Genomic DNA, 21950 nt, shown 5'->3' with positions numbered 1-21950 from the left:
GTCATGGTTTATATCTTTTAAACACGCTTAACAAGTTACAGTAAGAAACATCACATGCACAGTTCAACATGTCCGAAAAGGAGGTGGTAGAAATAGAGCTTATTTAATCCTTCCCTTTCTCCTTGTCTCAATAATTAGTAAGAATTTTTCACATCCTGTGTTTAACATGTTAACATTTGTTATGATTTTCTCAGAGAAAAGAACACACAAAGTGTGAGAATAGATAAATAGCTTACACAGTTTGTTTGTTTCTTTTGGCTTTTTCCTGATTAAAGAGTCGCCACAGCGGATCTTTTGATCCGCATTGTGATTTTTGGCTTGAGCACTTTATATTCCGGATGTCCTTCCTGACCAATGATGCTTACTAGTGGAGATTCGAACCCGGGGCGTTTGCTCCGAAATACAGAACACTAACCACTACAGCACAGTGAAATAGCTTACACAGCGATGAATAAATAAAAATAAAATAAAATGGGGAATAAATTATAAGTAAAGACAAATTCAAAAATATACAACAAATTCCAAATTCACGGTGGTGGGTTAATTGGTGACTCCAAATTGTCCATAGGTATGAATGTGAGTGTGAATGGTTGTTTGTCTATATGTGCCCTGTGATTGGCTGGTGACCAGTCCAGGGTGTGCCCCACCTCTCGCCCGAAGACAGCTGGGATAGGCTCCAGCAGCCCCACGACCCTCTTGAGGAAAAAGCGGTAGAACATGAATGAATGAAAATAAAAAGGGGAATAAATTAGAAGCAAAGACATATTCAAAAATATACAACAAATACCAAATTCACGGTGGACGAGTGGTTACTGCGCAGGCCACACAGCTAGGAGACCCGGGTTAGATTTTCTCCAGGTACTCCGGTTTCCTCCCACATTCCAAAAACATGCTAGGTTAATTGGTGACTCCAAATTGTCCATAGGTATGAGTGTGAATGGTTGTTTGTCTATATGTGCCCTGTGATTGGCTGGCGACCCGTCCAGGGTGTACCCCGCCTCTCGCCTGAAAACAGCTGTGAAATTGAAGGTAAATAATAAAAAAACAGGTAAAAAAAATGACAGAAACAATACATATATAATGCATCCACAAATGCATGGTATAGATTAAAGAATAAGTTATTAATCAACAACAATGAATATATTGCTTGATATTGTTGAAAATGGCATTCATTCTTCTACTGTTAAGATGAATAACAGATCATTTATTGTCAGGTTTAACGTTGCTGCTTTATTATTCCTCAGAGTAAGTGAATAGTTTCCAAATCCACATCTTCTTGTATTGCGGTGCCTTTGTTGGCGAACGTTTATGACTTTATTCCATCAGGCTACCTCAGTCTCCGTTTGTGTGCTGCGCCTTTCACTTTCTTTGTAGTCGAGATGTTGTGATCTTTAAATTTGCTCAGTTCCTTGATGTCTTTGTCCGGCTTCCTCCAGTTCTCCATTTTAACTTAATGTAGATTTCGCAGTTGGCGCTCCAAGTGCATTGCATTTCCAGCCCTCCCCCCTTTTTTTTTATTTCCCAGTTTGTCTGATTTGTTTTGGATTTAAATCCTTAGTCACAGAATTGTTGTGTTTTTACGCCGCTTTATCTTCTCCCCGGCTGTTAAGAGCCCGGCAGTGGAGTTGCCCTCTGTCCACAGTGTACATGACGCTCTACATCTGCTCCATGTTTAAAAGGTCATTTGTCAAATCTGACATTTTCTGCCCTTACCAAAGGTTTCCTCAATATCCCGGTACCGGCTTCCTCCAAATCAGAATTTATGTTTCTCATCTATTTGTTTGGCTTTTGTGTAAACCTTTTGTGACAACACATTTGGCTTCAGTGCCACAACACATCAGGAAAAATAGAGGCTTGTGAATACTATCATTGTGTAATTTCCAATGCACTAACATATGACAGATGTCCTCCCCATTGTGTGTGTTGGTTGCCAGGGTAGTGGAGTCTAGCATTTCTAGAAATGTCAATTGTAACTGGGAGATTCACCACACATGTACACACCCAGTGAAGTCTGACTGTGGCATATGTGTGTTTTCATACACAATGTTGTTACTTGGGGTGCCTCATCCGCCCACCAGTTTTCTCCAACACAAAACGACCTATCTATCAATATCTTGATCTGATTAAACATAAATAAAATAATATGTAGTCGTCTTACTCTTTATTGCGGTTTAAATAAATAAATACAGCAGCAGGCTAATCCAGACATCTTGCTTGTGATCCACCGGCATTACTGCTCTACATCACAAAATAGGAGAACCTTTGATGGTATATTATCATCCTCCTTGAGAAAAAATGAACAGTAAAAAATTATATCATACAGCCAGATTTTAATAACCACCATAATAATCTTATTAGTTGTCTTAATTATTAGTTGTCTAGCATTTCTAGAAATTTTCATCCGCCTACCAGTTTTCTCCAACACAAAACGACCTATCTATCAATATCTTGATCTGACATAAACATAAATAAAATAATATGCAGTCGTCTTTACAGTTTTTCAAAACTAAATAAATAAATACAGCAGCAGGCTAATCCAGACATCTTGCTTGTGATCCACCGGCATTACTACGATACATCACAAAATAGGAGAACCTTTGATGGTATATTATCATCCTCCTTGAGAAAAAATGAACAGTAAAAAATTATATCATACAGCCAGATTTTAATAACCACCATAACAATCTTATTAGTTGTCTTAATTATTAGTTGTCTAGCATTTCTAGAAATGTCAATTGTAACTGGGAGATTCACCACACATGTACACACCTCGTGAAGTCTGACTGTGGCATTTGTGTGTTTTCATACACAATGTTTTTACTTGGGGTGCCTTTTCATCCGCCCACCAGTTTTCTCCAACACAAAACGACCTATCTATCAATATCTTGATCTGATTAAACATAAATAAAATAATATGCAGTCGTTTTACTCTCTTTTACAGTTTTTCAAAACTAAATAAATAAATACAGCAGCAGGCTAATCCAGACATCTTGCTTGTGATCCACCGACATTACTGCTCTACATCACAAAATGGGAGAAACGTTGATGGTATATTCTCGGAATCTCCTCATCCTCCTTGAGAAAAAATGAACAGTAAAAAAATATATGATACAGCCAGATTTTAATAACATCATAATAAGCTCTGTTTTTAGCTGTTGTTAATTATTAGTTGTCTAATTTCCACAAAGTCCACGCTGCGCGTTGGCTAGTTTGTGACACTAACAATTATTGGCTGGTTACCGGGGGGAAGGATCTGGGCTATCAAGAAGTTGAGTGGTGCTTTTTCTGTTTTTACTTCTAAAATGTTGATTTTAAGGGACATTTGAAGATTTCTTTTTAGGGCAGCGTAAACGGCTACATTAAACAGTGGTTTCTGGTTGCATTGAAATGTGCCTGACACTCTGAAAAACCTGCCTGTGAGGTTTTGGTGATGTGTGTGCGCACTGTGCGCCTGTCAGACACTTTACCACTGCGCAGGGTGCGCTTCACCTGTACCGATAATAGACTAGGTCGGAGTTGGCAATCTTTCAGGGGACATTTGGCGCGCTGTTTTGTTACGAAATTGTGACTGCGCCAAGCTGAAAGTTTGGACACCTCTCCTGGTGCGCTGCCACGGCCATCTTGGTGGAGCCAGTCTACCAAATTGGCTGCGCAGAGTGGGGGTGCGCCACCTTGTGCTGCGCCTCAAAATTAGAGCCCTTAGCAAGTTTTAAATTAAAAAAATGGTAAAAAAATCGAAATCAAAATCAAATGTTAAGGTATTTTTCCTTAAATCTTGCTGATTTTATTTGTAAAAACTGGTCAATGAAACTGAAAGAGCATTTGGTGGTTTACATTTTGTGCCCTCCGCTCTAAAAGAAGTCAATGAAATGCCCGATGTCCACTTCAATAAATAAACGCCGCACTTCAAATAAACGCCTGCTTACTTTCTGCATTCAGATACACTGATGATCCTGACACTGTATGAGCAAAGCAAAGTATTTTTTATCCATATACCAATATTTGTGTGTGCAGTTAATGTCTCTCTAGCTGAGACGAAGCGAGGTGGAGTTCTGGGGGCACGAGTGGGCTTTTTGAATGAACTCAGCGGTCATGCAGACAAATCAATGGTAAAGAGTAACGACATTCACAAGCTAATATGTCTGCCTCCCTTCCTTCTTGCTTCCTTTTCTGCCACCTTCGCGTCTTCAACCTGCACCATAAACTGTTTCCATTTCTTCATGTTTGTGATAATACACGTCTTTTATCTCTGTCACTTCTTGCTCTCTATTGGTCTGTCTATCCTCTAACTCCCCCCTCTCTCTCTCTATTGATCCAGTCATAGTTTTCTCAGTCTTCACAGTGCAGAGCTGCTCTAATCAATACAGATAATTGTCTGCTCTCTCCCGATGCCAAACATAGTCCCCCCCCCTCTCCCCCCCTCTCCCTCCATTTTTATCAATGAACCCCAAGTCTTTCCTCGACTGCCGCGCCCTCCCCGCAGACAGGGATTCCCCCTCCCCTAATGACGGGAGATAACCTGCTTTCTTTACCGATTTTCTCCCCCCACCCCACCTCTTCTCTCCCTGCCTCCCTTTTCCTCCCTTGTTCATCGATTACCGTGAGAGTCAGGGACCGGCCTGACCGGCCTGACCGCCCTACGGATGTAAACATACACAGTGCTCATGTTGCGGTTTAGTTATGGTTTGACCACTGTGCCAACTCCCACACCCGATCATGTCACTGCCATCTTCCCCCACCCTGTATCATGTAAACCCATGGGGGGTCTGGATTTTTTGTTATGACGAACAGTATGTGCCGCTCATAGACATGCTAACATACAATACAGATATTCTCAAAGTTTTATAATCATTAGACAAATAGTCAGTAATGTTCTGCTTGGTGGCGGCCATGTTTTTCAAACAATGTTGCTCAAATTTTACACACGTGTTCGTCAGTCCTCAAAAAAAGGTGTACCAAATTCATCCAAAGTGCTGCCCATTGCACATTCTACAAATATTATTTATTGAGACATCTAAAAATTAAAAACTACAAATTAAATAATCTGCAGTAATTTTAGAAGAATAAAGTAAAAATATTAAGAGAAACATTTTTGCAATATTACAAGGAAAAATTATGTAATGTAGTCATAAAAAGTTGAAATGTACCAATGTGTAAATGAAAAAAACAAATTTTAGTTGCAATATTATAACAAACAAATAAAGTTGTGAATTTTGGGAAAATGCATTCTAACGAGAAGAAAAGTCATTTTGTGATATGGGCGAAAATGTAATCAATTTATTAGCATTCATTCATTCATTCATTTTCTACCGCTTTACCTCACGAGGGTCGCGGGGGTGCTGGAGCCTATCCCAGCTGTCTTTGGGCGAGAGGCGGGGTACCAATTTATTAGCATAGCATAGGAAAAATATTTTTAAAAATAGATATCAAAAGTCATAATACAATGAGAAACAAACAAAATAAAATTCATTCATTCATTCATTCATTCATTTTCTACCGCTTTTCCTCATGAGGGTCGCGGGGGTGCTGGAGCCTATCCCAGCTGTCTTTGGGTGAGAGGCGGGGTACCAATTTATTAGCATAGGAAAAATATTTTTTAAAATATATGTCAAAAGTCATAATACGATGAGAAACAAACTAAATAAAATAATTATGTAAATAACTAGCTACTTTTCCATAGGTCTGTATGTCTATGTGTTGTTCTGGTTTTAGAGTGGAATAAAGTGGTGTGCTTCTCCACTCTGCCAATGGAAAAAAAAAATAAAAAATAAAAAATAAAAAAAATAAAATATACCAGAGACAACATTAAACTTACATTTGAAGCCACAAAGTGAGAATGTCATAAACCGACTTTACCTCAACTAACAACCTTCACATTGAAATACAACAATGCATATTTAACAATAATAGTGGAAGTGTTTTGGGTGAAATGAATTTATTCATACATTAGGTGTGAAAAGATGCATGTTGCATTCATTCAGTAATTCATAAAATACACATACGATTGTTGCAGTTAAGCAGAGATAAATTAAAGCGTTGCCAGTGTAGACTAGAGTAAACATTCTGGACGATTGCACACTGTCTTTTTGTGTCTGTACATGTGTAATACTGTGTGTTTAATAATGCATCCAGCCCACAAGGGCCTGCAGGTATTATGTGTGTGTGTGTGTCTCTGATGTACTGTATACTCACTCTATCACTGAAACCACACAAGCAATATCAACGCCAATATATCTGTATAGCAAAAGAGAGAGCCTATACCTGTGTATATATATAGCTAATGTTTACACAAATATCTCATATCCATTCACATCTGCTTTCGAGTGATATGCTTGTGGATTTGGTCTTTTCCACAAGGGGAGTATGTGAGATGGAAACATTGGTGCACTTATCAGTCATGATGTAGGTCACAATAGAATGATTTGCTCCGGTATGAGGGAAGATGAAGGGGTGGGGGCTATACGGCCAATATTTTTTGGTGTGTTTGAATTGAGAGGTGGACTGCAATTTTGTCATAGCAAGTTTACTCACTGACCAGATAATGGCTTTTTATGTAGGGTTTCAAATCATAGTAATAGTTAACTAAGGATACTAGGCCCAGTGGGAGTTTGGCTGCCATGATGGTAAGCAGAATCCAGAAATATTGCATTCTAAACATACCCTGGCATACTGCTTAGCCTTTAATTACCGTAATATACGCTCCAAACAACCAGATGTGACTTTTTTTTTGTAGGTTCATTGTCATGGGTCGTTTAATACGAGCTGCATGTTGTCCCACTTTGTTTAACGGTCCCTGAATGCACCTTCTAACTGTGTACCACGCTGTACAGATAGACTACTATGTTTTTACCGTTTTTGTTTCACTTCATATTTGGTTCCAAATGCTGATACTATGTGGGAACGCATGAAGGTGCGTACTGTTGTGAATATTTGTTGAGTACACAACCACTCTGAAAACAAGTCCAGGCTCGTACTGGTGGATGGTGGGCTCGTATTTATATTGTGCATTAAATTTGAAGTTGTTCCTGTCATAGTTTCACATACTACTTTCTACTATCTATGAGCTAATGCTAGCTCTTCAGCCAGGGCGACTCGTACCCATATTTTAGCTTACAGTTAAAAACGGAAAATACTCCTTAGTTTTCTCCATTTTCTCCAGTCATCGCTACTTCCTCAAACTACGAGATCGGTCGAGGGTCAAACCAGATGTGCATGTTAATCGCAAGTCAAAAAAAATAGTGCTGTTTTTGTACACATATTTGTATATACTGTATTTTCTGGACTATAAGTCACACTTTTTTTTCATAGGTTGGCTGTTCCTGCGACTTATACTCCAGAGCGACTTATGAATGAAAAAACTGTTTGTTACATAAACAGTGGACACCTTTTCTGTTCATGTTTACTTTTAGTGTAGCTGAATAACTATTGTGTTAGCATATATTACATCTTATTTTATTGTTAGAACTTGCCTTCCAAGAGGATGTAAGGTTTTGGTCAAGTAGTTTGTAAAATAAATTACCCGCAGAAAATGCGACTTATGTATTTTTTTTAGACCTAATTATGCATTTTTGGCATTGTGCGACTAATAATCTGGAGCGACTTATAGTCCAGAAAATACGGTATATATATATATTAATATACAGTATATTAATCATGTTCAGTAAATAACATTCATCCATTTCAAAGTGTACGCACAGCATATAACTTTATTTTATACTCAGCTCAGAGCTAGTTGTACACTGTTGTGTGGCTAGCCCCGCCCACCTCTCTTGCTCACCATCATGGCCGAAGTTCTTCTCCATGACATATTACGTTCTGTTCCATTCATTTGTATGACATTGTTGCCTGTCTGTATCATAAATGAATTCTATGATCAATGAATGTGGGATCCTCTTGTTCACTAATACCCTTGGGTCTTTGTACCTTTCATACAGAAACTAGTGAAAAATATTGCAGATATTGCCACAACTACATTATCTGCCTTTTCACACAGAAACATGGCATCCAGCAGTTAGACAATGAAAGGGATAACAATGCCAGTGCCACAACAGTGTCTTGTTTCTGTGTATCCAGTGCGTCATATACTATACAATACGTGGTTGTGTATACAATATGTCCTGCAAAAAAAAAAAAAAAAAAAAATCTGCATCTGGTGTTTATCAGTCTGTTGCTTTTTACATAGAAAACAACAACAGTGCATGCTTTCACACAGCAACATGGATTTGAATTACGTATTGCTAGTGCCTCCACAAGGGCAAAATTTTGAGGTTAACCTCCCCATGTATTTCTTGTTGGTGCATTTTTTTTAAGAGTACAACAACATGGAAAATGTCGGCTTTTGTTTTGGGGACTTGAAGTGACACAGCGTAGCAGTAGGACAAGCGCAGCCAAAAAAAAAAAAAAAATGACCGGTGAAGTTGAAAGAGGGGGTTTGTTTATTGTTGTATTAGGGAGGGGTCAGACACAGAGACAGCAGTGATGCTGTTCTTCTCCCTCACCCCCCCTTGGGGAGTTGAACCCACAACCCCCCTAACCTTCCTCTAGCCCTCTGGTCATGGACTTGAACCCTGTAACCCCTCCCTTGATGGACAATCTGTTCTCGCTGCGGCGCTGTGCATGCCATTAACGGATAAACAGCCCCTGTGTGAGTCAAGTGTTTGGTCAGTTGGCGTTAGCGTCAGGGCCAGGCCACGCCCCCCTTGTCATTAACAGCAAAACAAAGCCAGTCGATTGGTTATTTAAGGAGGGTTTTTGACACTTTAAATGTAAGAACGGGAGTAGTTTTTTACTGTAAATGCAGTCGGAGGAGGACAGACAAGGAGAAATGTGGAAAAATTAGAAATATTGACATTTTTTGCATTCCTTTATACCTCAGTTTGTTTGAGTGTTGTTGCTTATCACATCCAAGGACGCTTCCTTCTCCATCTTTTTTTTTCTTCTAACCTTTGAGAATACAACAGCAAATGAATTTGAATTTCTGACTTGCGAGTGAGGGGTATGTGTGTGCACAGCGGAGGTGGTGGTAGTGTTGGTGGGGGGGTGGCTTTTGTTGAGGCTTTTTTTTTTTTTTTTCCATCGGTCGTTGAAAAAGGGCTCGTTCAGCGCGTCCTCCGGCCTCCCCCCTCCAAGGGGCCCCGATCGATACAAACTCGGAGCAATAAAGCTTTCCCCCTGTCATCTCTGCAGAATACAAAGCAGAATAGAGAAAGGGGGGAGAAAGAAAGAGAGAGAGAGAGAGAGAGAGGGAGAGAGAGAGAGAGTGAGGTGAAAAGCTGTTCCGCTAGCCAGACCAATTTCCTAACCCTCCTCCTCCTCCTCGCTCGTTTCACCACCACAATCACTATCACCGGTACCACCTCCATCACCCCTCCCTTTCTCACCTCCTTCTCTTTATCTATCGCTCTTTCACCTCTACCCTCCCCAATGCACAAAATACACCGCGGACCCTATGGCACATCTCTCTATAATAAATGCAGCATGAATAAAGTATATAATAGATTCCCTCAACTATGTGAGAGCAAAAGAATCATGTGATGAGGAAAAGAATGAAAAGGAAGGGATGCAGTGTGTAGTAAGGGGGGGGTGGGATCGGAGGGAAGTGAGGGGGTGGGGGGGTAGAACCAGGAGAAAGATGGATGTGGCGATACAGGTGTAGCGAGGAGGTGGCGGCATAGGAATATTGATGAAGGCGGCTGGGAGGGGAAAAAGGTGAAGGGGTCAAACAGCAATCCCTGGAATTGAGAGCCAATTACTGTAATTGTAATCTGGATTCAAAGAAGGAGCAAACAGTGACAGGCCGCTTGTGCACTCACACAAAGGGCGACCGAGAGAGTGTGTGTGTGTGTGTGTGTGTCTTGACATGCTGTGTTGATTGTTCTGTCTGTGAATTTGTGCGTTCCATTCTTTTCTGCTTGAATGGCAGCGCAGGAGTTTGCCTGCCAATCAACTTGTGCTCTTGTCAATTTAATAATAATTCTGAGCGCCGACCTCCACGGCACTTCAGACATCTCTTCGTATATATATATATATATATATATATATATATATATATATATATATATATATATATATATATATATATATATATATATATATATGTGTGTGTGTATGTGTGTGTGTTCTTATATATTTCTCAGACTTTCTTGCTTTCACCCCCCCCCCCCCCACCACCCTTGCACATGGTCCCTGTCTTTCATTCTCTTCTTTATTACTAGACAGCAAATCCTTCATCTCCACTCCGCTAATTTTGTTGTAGCTTATATCTTATATTCTATCACGTCTCATGCCTTTAACAAGCTAATCATGCTAAGATTAGATATATTCATGTATTATTATGGTTATAGAACCGTACCGCACAGGAAAATATGCAATTATACCATATAGTAGTTCATAAATTGTACATGTATTCGATCTAAGTTACATTAAATGTAAATAATTAAGGGTTCTCAAGTGTGTCTAAAAATATAGTAAAGTAAAAAAAAATGTTTGGAGGTATATTTCCGATATGAACAATCTAAGCTAACATCAACAACGGAAAAATCACAGGCATTTGTCCAGTTTTAGTATATTTTTTAATATTCGTTCATTCATTTTCTACCGGTTTTCCTCACGGGGGGTGCTGTGCTCACGGGGGGAGCCTATCCCAGCTGTTTTTGGGCGAGAGGCGGGGTACACCCTGGACTGGTCAGCCAATCAAAGCACATATAGACAAACAACCATTCACACTCACATTCATACCTATGGACAATTTGGAGTCGCCAATTAACCTAGCATGTTTTTTAATATTCATTCATTCATTCATTTTCTACCGCTTTTCCTCACGAGGGTCGCAGGGGGGGTGCTGGAGCCTATCCCAACTGTCTTTGGGCGAGAGGCGGGGTACACCCTGGACTGGTTGCCAGCCAATCACAGGGCACATATAGACAAACAACCATTCACACTCACATTCATACCTATGGACAATTTGGAGTCGCCAATTAACTTAGCATGTTTTTTTTTTTATATATAATAGAAAATGTGCATTACTACCACTAGCCTAGTGGTTAGCATGTTTACCTGACATCCTGGGGTTGTATCTCCCTCAGAACATCTCTGTAGAGTTTGCATGTTCTCCTTGTGTGTGGAGTCATCCGGCTTCCTCCCCCCTAAATGTAAAAACATGCATGCTAGGTTAATTGGAGACTCAAAATTGGCTATAGGTATGAATGTGAGGGAATGATTTTTTGTCGACCAGTCCAAGGTATAACCCGCCTCTCTCCCAAAGTCAGCTGGGATAGGCTCCAGTATGCCAGTGACCCTAGTGATGCAGAAAGTGAATGAATAGATTACTAGCACATATTTTATTTATTTTCATATTGAGCACACACTAAAAATCTTCTAAATATCCACTATAGTGAAAATATTTCATAGGTCACAGGTGATATTTTTCAGTTTTTTGACTATTTTTTTGTTATGTTAAATTGAAAAATTGTATTTATTTTTTCCTGATAGTAAGAATTCACACTTTGAACTTACGTTAAGTGTTATGTTAGTTCCTTTCCTCCATGAAGACCAATGCATTTAAAACATACTGCAATTCTACCCCCAGGGTTCAATTCCACCCTCGGCCATCTCTGTGTGGAGTTTGCATGCTCTCCCCGTGCATGCGTGGGTTTTCTCCGGGTACTCCGGTTTCCTCCCACATTCCAAAAACATGCTAGGTTAATTGGTGACTCCAAATTGTCCATAGGTATGAATGTGAGTGTGAATGGTTGTTTGTCTATATGTGCCCTGTGATTGGCTGGCGACCAGTCCAGGGTGTACCCCGCCTCTCGCGCAAAGACAGCTGGGATAGGCTCCAGCACCCCTGCGACCCTCGTGAGCGGTAGAAAATGAATGAATGATGCAATTCTACCCTTCATTTCTGCTCATTGTCATCTCCCGTTGCTTTTGAAAGCATCATGTTGACCATCTTTGTAGCATCCTCTCCTTTGTCCCTCCTTACTCCTCCTCACCTTTCCTCTCTCCCTCCCTCTCCACTCCACCGATGTCTCCTTTTTCCCGGGCCAACTCGTCCTGTCTCACTTTCAACATTGTCCCTGCTTGCTTTTTCATCATCATTGGCTCATTTTGTCAACTCCGTGTCTCCCTCGCATCCCTCACCCTTTCCTCATTCTTCCCTCTTTCCTTCCTCTCTTTCTCTCTCTCTCTCTCTCGCTCTCTCTCCCCTCACCCTCCACCCTGCTCACTCCCCGGGGAGGTCAGTAATAATGGTAGTGATGGAGTGAGAGAGGGAGGTGCGATTATTGTCTTGTCGGGAGTCAGAGGAATCGATCGGCCCAGAAATATGAGGCGCAAGAAAGAGCCGCTGTGTCAGATACAATAACCACCCACTCCCGGGGGCTTAGACACACACACGCACACACATACACACACACACACACACACACATATGCAATGAGAACATACACATTTATTTGTGGAGATCTAAGTTGCAGACTCCCACACACACACTCTTTGGATTCTTCATTTTTCATTAACAAGCTTTGCCGTTCTTCATTCTTATATGTGATGATCTGCATGCTTTGATCCGAGATAAAGCCCCGCCATCATTCCTCATGCACGGATAAAGGGCAAAGGCGTGGAAAAATGGCTCCGCACACCTTTCACTGGCGCCGCTATAAACAGACACAAACACACACACAGACGTACACACACACACACACATAGAGGCGTGCACGTTCACTCTGAGACCTTTCACTGCTGTTGCCAAGCAACGTGGCCGAGTGTCCAATCGGAGGCGAGAAGAGTGGCCGGTGATGTCACGGCTGCTGCTGACCAGCAAGGTCTGAGGAAAAAAGGGAAAGTTTGAATGAGAGAAAGGTCGCCCCCCCAACAATCCTAATTTGTCATCGTTTTAAGATGAAGGCTAATTGATGATTCTTCCCGTTCCTCCTTCTCAAGGCCGCTTGTCCCTCCCAGTTGCCCCCTTTTTCTCCAGAATACAATTTGAGTGTCAACCTTGGGAGACAACAGCGGCCGTCTCCAGCTGGCTCCCTATGGGCTGACCATGTGATCTATGGAGGGGCCTGCAGGTAAAAAGGTGTTTGGACAGGAGTGGAATAGGTGTTGCAAGTGTGTCGGCACAGTGAGGTGTTTTCCCGTGGCGGCCAACACTGCGAGAGTGTACTTAAAAAAAAAAAAAAAAAAAACCTCTCCGCACTGTTTATAATCCTGCCGCTCCTCATGGGGGCCGCAACCTGCAACCCGCCCAAAACACTAGACTGGATTTTTAATCTCTCACCTTGCGGTGTCACCACTGCTCGTAGAGGACTTCCACGCGAGTCCCTGCCGTAAGACGAAGAATGTGATGGATTAGGTGAATTAGAGGCGCGGGCCTGTGGCGCCACTAGAAATAGGAAGGCTGAAACCCGAGAAGGCGGACCGCTGGACTAGTTTTAAAGACCTCAGAATAGGTTGGACAATGACCCATTACACACACATCCTCTACCTTCCTCACCTCCATCCTTTTTTTTACCATTCTGTCCCTCTGTCTTTCGAACATCTCCCTATACCCCCATAGTCTTCTCTGTGACAGTGGAGTGATTGATGGCGCTCTAGAGGCCCTCAGCCTACCCCCATCCTCCTCCCCAGGGTCCCACTATCAGATAGTGTGTGTGTGTGCGTGTGTGTAAGCTCATAATGATGCTAAATTTATGAAAAATATAATGGATTGATCGAATGTTTATTGTGTCAATGGTAAAGTTGTCATTGGATTGTTATGCTTAAATACTTACACATTTCTCAACCAATACCAATCCTTGGAATACCGAAATGTTCAACTCGTGTGTTTTTTACATCCCAAAAATTCCTACATTACCACTAAATCCATATTTCCATTGAAATTAACAGAGAATTGTTACAAGTTGCTGATACAATATCTGAACCGATTCAACCATTCAAAGCTTAGAATATTTGTCCCAGTCAGGACATGATTGCTTGTATTTTTTTTTTTTTTTACAATCTGAAGATTCCCACTTCTGCTGTCATTCCGCATTTTCTGTGCCAAAAAAAAATCCAATAGAAATAAATGGAGAACAAGTTCCACATTTCTCAACTGTTTCAAATCATTATAATTTCAAAACATTCAACTCATTCAGGAATTGTCCATTTATATTGTTCACCTTTCACAAATTCCTGCTTCAACTGTCTTTCCACATTTTCCATGACGAAAATTCCAATTGAAATGATTAAGAATTGTTACAAGTTCCACATTACTCAAACGTCAAAATGTTCCGCCCATGTTTTCCACCTTTGTCGTTTTTCACTTTTTTTTGTTAATGTTACAGTTAATTTGTTAATTTTCAGTGACACACATTTGCACTAAGATGAATGGAGTATTGCTACGTTTTCCATATTTCTCACATGATTCAAAATATGCAACTCCTTCAAATGAGTAATTATGAATTATACATTTATCAACTGAATAAAATGTTAGGTTTAGAGGGTTAGGTTTAGGGCTACGGTCCTAAATGTCCTAAATGTTTGACTCATTTTGGACATTTTTTTGTATTTGACAAAAATATTCTATATACAGTCCCAGTTTCACATTTTTCTACTGATCCACTGAACTGCTAAATGTTTTCATTTTTTTCAAGTGCAACTCAGGCCTTGTTCATACAGTATTGGAGATCTACGTAAATCTGATATCTATCCAATGTACTACAGTCTGGGTAAGAAAATTCATTCATTCATTTTCTATGGCTTATTCTCACGAGGGTCGCGGGGGTGCTGGAGCCTATCCCAGCTGTCTTCGGGCGAGAGGCGGGGTAAACCCTGGACTGGTCGCCAGCCAATCACAGGGCACATATAGACAAACAACCATTCACACTCACATTCATACCTATGGACAATTTGGAGTCGCCAATTAACCTATCATGTTTTTGGAATGAGGGACTCCACACAGAAATGGCCGAGGGTGGAATTGAACTCGGGCGTAAGAAAATATTGCACAAAAATGAATTGAAATAGCCACAAATGCACAAAGATTAGCACACACCGCTGCAATATTTACTTTTGTAAACACATGGCCATGCACGTGATGTTGTGCTTTTGCATATGTGTGACACTTCCTGGACATTTTTTGGGAATTTTGTTTTGTCTTTTGTACACAAAATCCGAATTGGGCATAATACCCTGCACAATGTCCTCCTGGGCCATACAAAACCCATGTGCCGCAGATTGCCCACCCTTGCTTTAAATGACGCTTGTTAGTATATTTTTACTTCTGGAGGCCCAAAATGCTCCCTTTGGTTCATAAGTCAATCGAGCCCACTATCATCTTAAATGGCAAAGCTGCAGTGTTGCTAGGTCTGGTCTCCACGGCAACCAAGGCTGCCCCCAGGGCGGGCAGGAAGACCCTCTATGGCCATGAACTGCAAGTGTAGTAGCAAGCTTTGGTAGTAACGATACCCATGGCAAATATGCACACACACCACACACACACCACACACACTTTGCTAGCTATGAGGACAGATTGAGGTTTGAACAAAGGTCACGGCCAAAGCCGGACTGCCCAGACGACCTCTGACCTAGAGATGTGCCCCCACCACCACCACCACTGTCACCCCACGCCTGACCCCAAGTGCAGTCACACACACACACACACACACATGTCAACAAACACGCCTGCTGCGGGGGTCACATCCAATTAGACAAACACATCTGCTGCCTAATAGGTCATAAGCTCACATCATCGCATTTGGTGCTTATATTTTAGTAACAGTAGCATCCATATAATTCTTTCCACTCCTTTAAAGTGTTTTTTTTCTTCGCTCTCCCCAGTGTGGGTGAAATGTGTGCAGAGTGTGCTAATGTATGGCTGGAAATAAAGAATCAAGAAGAAGAACTGCCGCTGCTGCTGCTGTTGTGTGTGTGAATAAGTGACCAGGCAGGAGAGGTCACCTCTTGGAGCTAACACTTTATCAACTAAAGGCTCAAGAGTGCCACCTTGTGGTCAGCACCACTTACATGTGGTGGTGGTGGTGGTGGTGGTGCAGCACTTCAAATCTCTTTTTATTAGCGTTTATGTTTTGTTTTGTTTTAAATTTGGAACAGTTCTCCCACCGATTTATATATATATATAAATGTATATATTTAGCAAACTCGTAGGCTTTGTTGATCGTGTCTCATCAAATTTCCGATGCTGCTACTGCTGCGCATGCGGGCTGTGTAGGATGGTCAGCACCACATCCATGCATAATACCTACAGTAAGCATGTGGTTGTGACTCTTTCCTTCCGTGCATATTTACATTGCACAATTTTTACTTTAAAAAAAAGATTATTATGGTGTGCACTTGAGAGTGGGGGCATTGTGGTCAAAATATCAAACCGTTTTTTTATGTGTGTGTGTGTGTGTGTGAGTGATAATTTCCAACGGCACTTTCCAAGCAGCCCCCTCGTTTTCTCTCTCCCCCTCTTTTTACCTACCAAGCTTCACATAGCCTCCTTTCTTTTCTATTATTCCTTCTTCCCTTTGTATGGCGTGTAGAGTTCCCACTCTTTTTTTAACCTCACTTCCTGTTGTAATGCAGGATGTGGTGGAAAAGGCGGGGCTTAGGTGAGCACGTGAGTGAGATAGAAAGCGAGAGAGAGACACATGTGAAGAGGGGGCGTGGGGGGGATAAAATGCTCATATTTTCGATTTTTTTTTTGTTTTTTTTGCACAGTATATACATTCTCAAACTAAATGATGAAGGCAGCAACAACAGCAATAGCAACCAAGAACGACTTCTTTTCCACGATGTGGTTGCCAGGTGAGCATGAAAGCCCTTAACATGTATGTGTGTGTGTGTGAGTGTCACTAATTAGGGGGCATTAGAGAGCAAGGGGGGAGAAAGATGGACGTCAGTCAGGAAAGGTCAGACACTATAATGTTTACATTGAAAGTGCGGGTCTTGTGTCCTGTTTCTGGTATAAAGAAGGTTGCACTCCAACGCCGTCCAAAGTCTCGAGCTCGCAAATAACGTGCACGTGCTGTGCCGCTTTTAATTCAAATTCAGATTGAGTGTAATAAGTGTAATAATAGACCGAAAAAGAGTATATCACCTAACCTTGTTTTAATGGTCAGCTTAGGTCAAGCTTGTTATCTTGCTCAGCAGTTTACCCCTAAATGTCTTCCCCTGCCCTCAGCAGAAATGTTACTTCACTAATCAAGACGGTCTCTTTCATTTTTTTTTAAATTCCCATCATTAATAAGTTATTTATCAGTCTATTCTTGAATGGGGCAGCTAAATTGCCCTCAAGCAGTAGGATACTTACAATAATAGTGGTTTTATATATCAAGGGTTTTTTTTAAAGTAACAAATAATTGTATCTACTTCCTGTATTTTCATCTTTTTAAACATAAATCCACATCATACATGTGCAAAGTGCATGTCAGCTTATTAAAGAAATAAAGTGAAATTAAATATAAAAATTCCCTACTACCTAAATATGATATTTCACATATCTATACAATAAAATAATTCAATGTATACATGTTAATATACTGTAAAGAAGTTAAATTAGTATTTTTGGACATAATAGTATGTCTGTGGTGCACTTTTGTGTATCCACCCACAAGTTGAGAATCCTGCTTTGTAGACCACAAATTAATATTCTTGGAAATTGGCTTACATATTAATGTTAGGCTTGAAAACAAATACTAACGTTTAAATAAAATTGCCGATTATGTACCAGTGGTAAAAAAAAATCATTATATTGAATAATTTCTTACAGTTTTTAATTTTTTTTAATTTTTAATTTCAACAGTTTTTATATCATTATTTAAATACACTATAATGTTATCTATAGTGTGCTGTATACATGTATATAACAATCATAATTCATCCACCTCAGATGCTGAACAGAAAGAGTGATTATTGCACAGGTGTGCCTTAGGTTGGCCACAATAAAAGGCTATTCCAAAATATATTATGCAATTTTATTTGTATTATTATAATATTTTGATTATAATTATTACTACTGTTCACTGATTGGCTGGAATAAATCACATAATTTGACATTTAAGCACAACAATAATTGTTATGAAGCTTATTTAGTTATTTTGATTGCTGTAATACATACACAGAAGTACTTTACACATCAGGTCCAATAGCACAAAACAGTGCAAACACACTCACAGTGCAAACACACAATTGATGCGAATACTACAATTATATTAACTGTTCTTGTGCTTCATAGCTGTAAATAATTTTAAAACCTGACGCCAGTTCGTGTTGCATCATGTTTTCATGACACAGGATTATGCAGCACAAAAGTGAGTGTATCGCAAATACACACTTGAGATGCAGTGATAGCGCCTATCACTGCATTGGTTTTATCGTGTGCCAAATAAACATTTGAATGAATAGTTTAATTTCTGGTGCAGATGAAGTGAGAGTTGCAAACTCTAAATGGTACTATTAAGTGTATGTGCGGCTAATATTAACAGAGTTATATTAACTTACACTACTGTACTGGAGTGGCAATAAGGGGAAGTCAGGATGGGGAAGTGAGAGAAAAGACACTATCTTGATATACTGTCCCAAGCACAGTATTAACAACCACGGTATCCACCATGCTGCCATTTTCATGTCGTATATACGGTATGTCGATCAATACACACTTTTCACCGTGGCTCCTGCCAACGTGTACTGTAAGCACCTCTATATACGAGAGGTGCCACTTTAAGTACTGTACGGGAGGGGAGTTTACCATTATGGCTGTTTTATTACCTCAGCCTTTTATCTGTTGTACAGTATTCTATTTGAGTACTTGAGTTTGAATAACTTAATCAGTATTATTTTGTCAGTTTGCATAGCAGTAATATTTTAGGGCAATTACTGCCAATATGTCTGAGTTTTATACAGTAATCTATGGCATTATCACATTATTTTGGTGCTTTCACACAGCAACATGGCATCCTTCAGAAGGTAAATTTGCCAGATTAATGTCATCATCGGAACGGCGCAGACACTGAGGAAAAATACATAAAAAGAGCAAACTTTTACAGGAAGATTCTGCATCAGGGTCTGAATAGATCGGACATTTACTATCTGTGCCTTTTACACAGAACCCAGAGAATGTGAAACAGTTGTAACAGTGTGTGTTTTCAAGTATTATTATTTGATTTAGAGTCAAGGTCAGCACCAGATATATAAAATACATATTGGAGAGGAACAATTGCTTTCAACACAAAAACTGGACTTGGAAAATTGCCGGGTTAGTTTCATCATGTGTTTGTTCTGTGTAAATGGCACAGTCATGGTGAAAAAAGGGGGGATAAGCAGTGTGGAAGGCGGTGTCGTCACTTAAGGGTCCAAACATCACTTGTTCCTTTTGCACACTTCCCAGCACAGGCAGAAAATTACTGTAACTCTGCACTTTCACACAGGGCTGCACGGTGGTCGAGTGGTTAGCGTGCAGACCTCACAGCTACGAGACCCGGGTTCAATTCCACTCTTGGCCATCTCTGTATGGAGTTTGCATGTTCTCCCTGTGCATGCGTGCATTCCAAAAACATGCTAGGTTAATTAGTGACTCCAAATTGTCCATAGGTATGAATGTGAGTGTGAATGGTTGTTTGTCTATATGTGCCCTGTGATTGGCTGGCGACCAGTCCAGGGTGTACCCCGCCTCTCGCCCGAAGACAGCTGGGATAGGCTCTATATTGTATTAATGTAGAATTATTTATTATATTATTATTCTGTTTTATGGTTATCATCACACATTTTCAGTGATACCCAGTTTTCTTTTTTCCGAAAATGTTGCTCTGTATACATGATTCAATATTTACCCCCGGACCCTAATGAGGATAAGTGGCATAGAAAATGGATTGGATGGATATGCAACAAAATCATTGTAGTTTCTGTTGTCAACTTCTCCCATATCCGTGTTAAATTGCCTTTTCAAAAAGCTGATATTGCTGTTGGTCAGGTACAACTCAGGAGTACCCCAAGGCTCTGTTTTAGGTCCATTGTTGTTTTTCTTGACGTAATTTATTACGATTAACTGAATATGCACCCACATTCCAAAAACATGCTAGGTTAATTGGTGACTCCAAATTGTCCATAGGTATGAATGTGAGTGTGAATGGTTGTTTGTCTATATGTGCTCTGTGATTGGCTGGCGACCAGTCCAGGGTGTACCCCGCCTCTCGCCCAAAGACAGCTGGAATAGGCTCCAGCACCCCCCTGCGACCCTCGTGAGGAAAAGTGGTAGAAAATGAATGAATGAATGATGCGGTGTTGCTTTCACACAGCAACACCGCATCCTGCTATCAGATAATTAGAAAAGTGACGTCAGTGTCTGGTGTGATGTGATGTGCAAAATTTATTTTTTAAATACTCAGATAGTGACAATTGCACAGACTCTGTCTCGCTGATATGACCTCCAAAGGTGGTCACTCTTTTGTAAAAAGGTAACCGGGCCGTCTTTTAAGCAGTGTGAAAGGGGCTGCGGTGTTTGTACGCTTTATTACACGTCCACTTCTCTTTCTGCTACTCTTGAACATTATTTATTACATTGACCATTTACTATTCATCAGTGGGTCAGCATTCTTACTGTATGACCGTGGCTTTCCGCTGCCCCCCAGTGGAGAGAGAACACGTTTGGACCCAAGCTTGGTTCAGCTTTGCTCTAAAAAACCTTACAGCTAAATCACCATCTGCAATGCTGCGGCTTCTCTTGGTACTAAAAGTGTATAATGGAAAGAGTGTGGGGGGGGGGGGGGGTTATTATGCAGGTGGCAGATATAATTAGTTGGTCGTTGGGCAGATTTGCATGTTTTCACAAAAGGGAAGTAGCTGTGTGTGTGTGTGTGTGTGTGTGCATTGAAGGTTATCTGCAACATAAACTTGTCCCACAGTTTGTTTGACTAAATAAAAGTACTGCAGCCCATAGTAAAGGAAATAATATCTCAGACTGTCTCTGTCGTGGTTGGCGAGTATGAACCAACAAGCCACCAGGACTCGTACTGAATGACACGACACACATTGTGAGACATTTTTAGCGCCAAAACAACTCCCACGTAAACACCTCAAGCTAAATTTAGAAGCAGCCGACACCTCTGACAGTCAGCCTACTCTGTCTTCGACCACTAATTGGAAAGAATGAATGAATGAAAGTGGGCTGGATCGGGCTCGTGACTGATTGAGCGTACAGTGCGAACCCTCCCACGCTGCACCTGAAGGCTTCTCGATTCTCCCCTGGCAACATTTTGTCACCAGTTGCTACCTGACTTGGTATTCTTATCTTCACTGACTCCTTGCCATGTGTCTGTGTGTGCAGATATCAGGATGTCAAGGCCAGCTGAGGTTGACAAAGTAGGGGCAGACTCACCACTGGACAGCACAGGTGAGAGCATCTTACCCGCAATAATATCATTAACATAATAATAACCATTGTATAATATAGAACAATGCTAATAATGGTAATGGTAATGGTTTTATTTAATTTGAACATGCATCAGATTACAATTGAATGCATCACATAATCAGTTCACAGTTCCACATGTCCAAAAGGAGTAGGAAGAAGCAAAGCTTATTAAATCCTACCCCTCCATCTGGTACTTTTACAATCAGTAACTGTTACATTTGTTCACTTTCTGCTTTCCTAATACAGTTTGTATTGTTTCTTGAATTGGCTCATCGTTGTCCGTATTAATTGTCCGTATGCTGCATCGATTGTATTGAAGTTAGACATTGGGGTTCTACACTCACATCTTTTCTTTCGTTTTTCCATGTAGAATCAGAACCCAATGGATCTGAATCCAATCACCAGGTACGTTCAAATGATCATTGCGTCCTGTTTGTTCATATTTCAAAATATTTTTCCTGGAGTTTACTACTATGGAAAATCAAGTGCAAAATCAAAAAAATGTGTACTCATTCCATTATTCTGTTACTATTGTCAACTTAGCCATGTTGTG

At 40.6% G+C, this 21950-nt stretch overlaps 1 protein-coding gene across 4 annotated transcripts in view; it reads left to right on the top strand.

Annotated features, from left to right (window-relative positions):
* The window catches only part of pou2f2a (POU class 2 homeobox 2a), a 54432-nt gene that overhangs the window by 20354 nt on the left and 12128 nt on the right, over window positions 1-21950 (top strand). For 2 of the 4 annotated variants that reach the window (XM_058054150.1, XM_058054152.1), the window contains exons 1-3: window positions 16633-16794; window positions 21311-21376; window positions 21768-21802. In XM_058054150.1, coding sequence (XP_057910133.1) covers window positions 16728-16794; window positions 21311-21376; window positions 21768-21802 — 168 coding nt within the window. In that variant the 5' untranslated portion in view covers window positions 16633-16727. Of the gene's footprint in view, window positions 1-16632; window positions 16795-21310; window positions 21377-21767; window positions 21803-21950 lie in introns of those variants that run through there. The other 2 variants (XM_058054149.1, XM_058054151.1) reach the window with 1 other exon arrangement.

This window comes from Doryrhamphus excisus, chromosome 17 (assembly GCF_030265055.1).
Source record: "Doryrhamphus excisus isolate RoL2022-K1 chromosome 17, RoL_Dexc_1.0, whole genome shotgun sequence".
Classification (NCBI taxonomy): domain Eukaryota; kingdom Metazoa; phylum Chordata; class Actinopteri; order Syngnathiformes; family Syngnathidae; genus Doryrhamphus; species Doryrhamphus excisus.
Note: the sequence above shows the minus strand (reverse complement) of the source record. Positions and strands in the feature narration are given on the sequence as shown.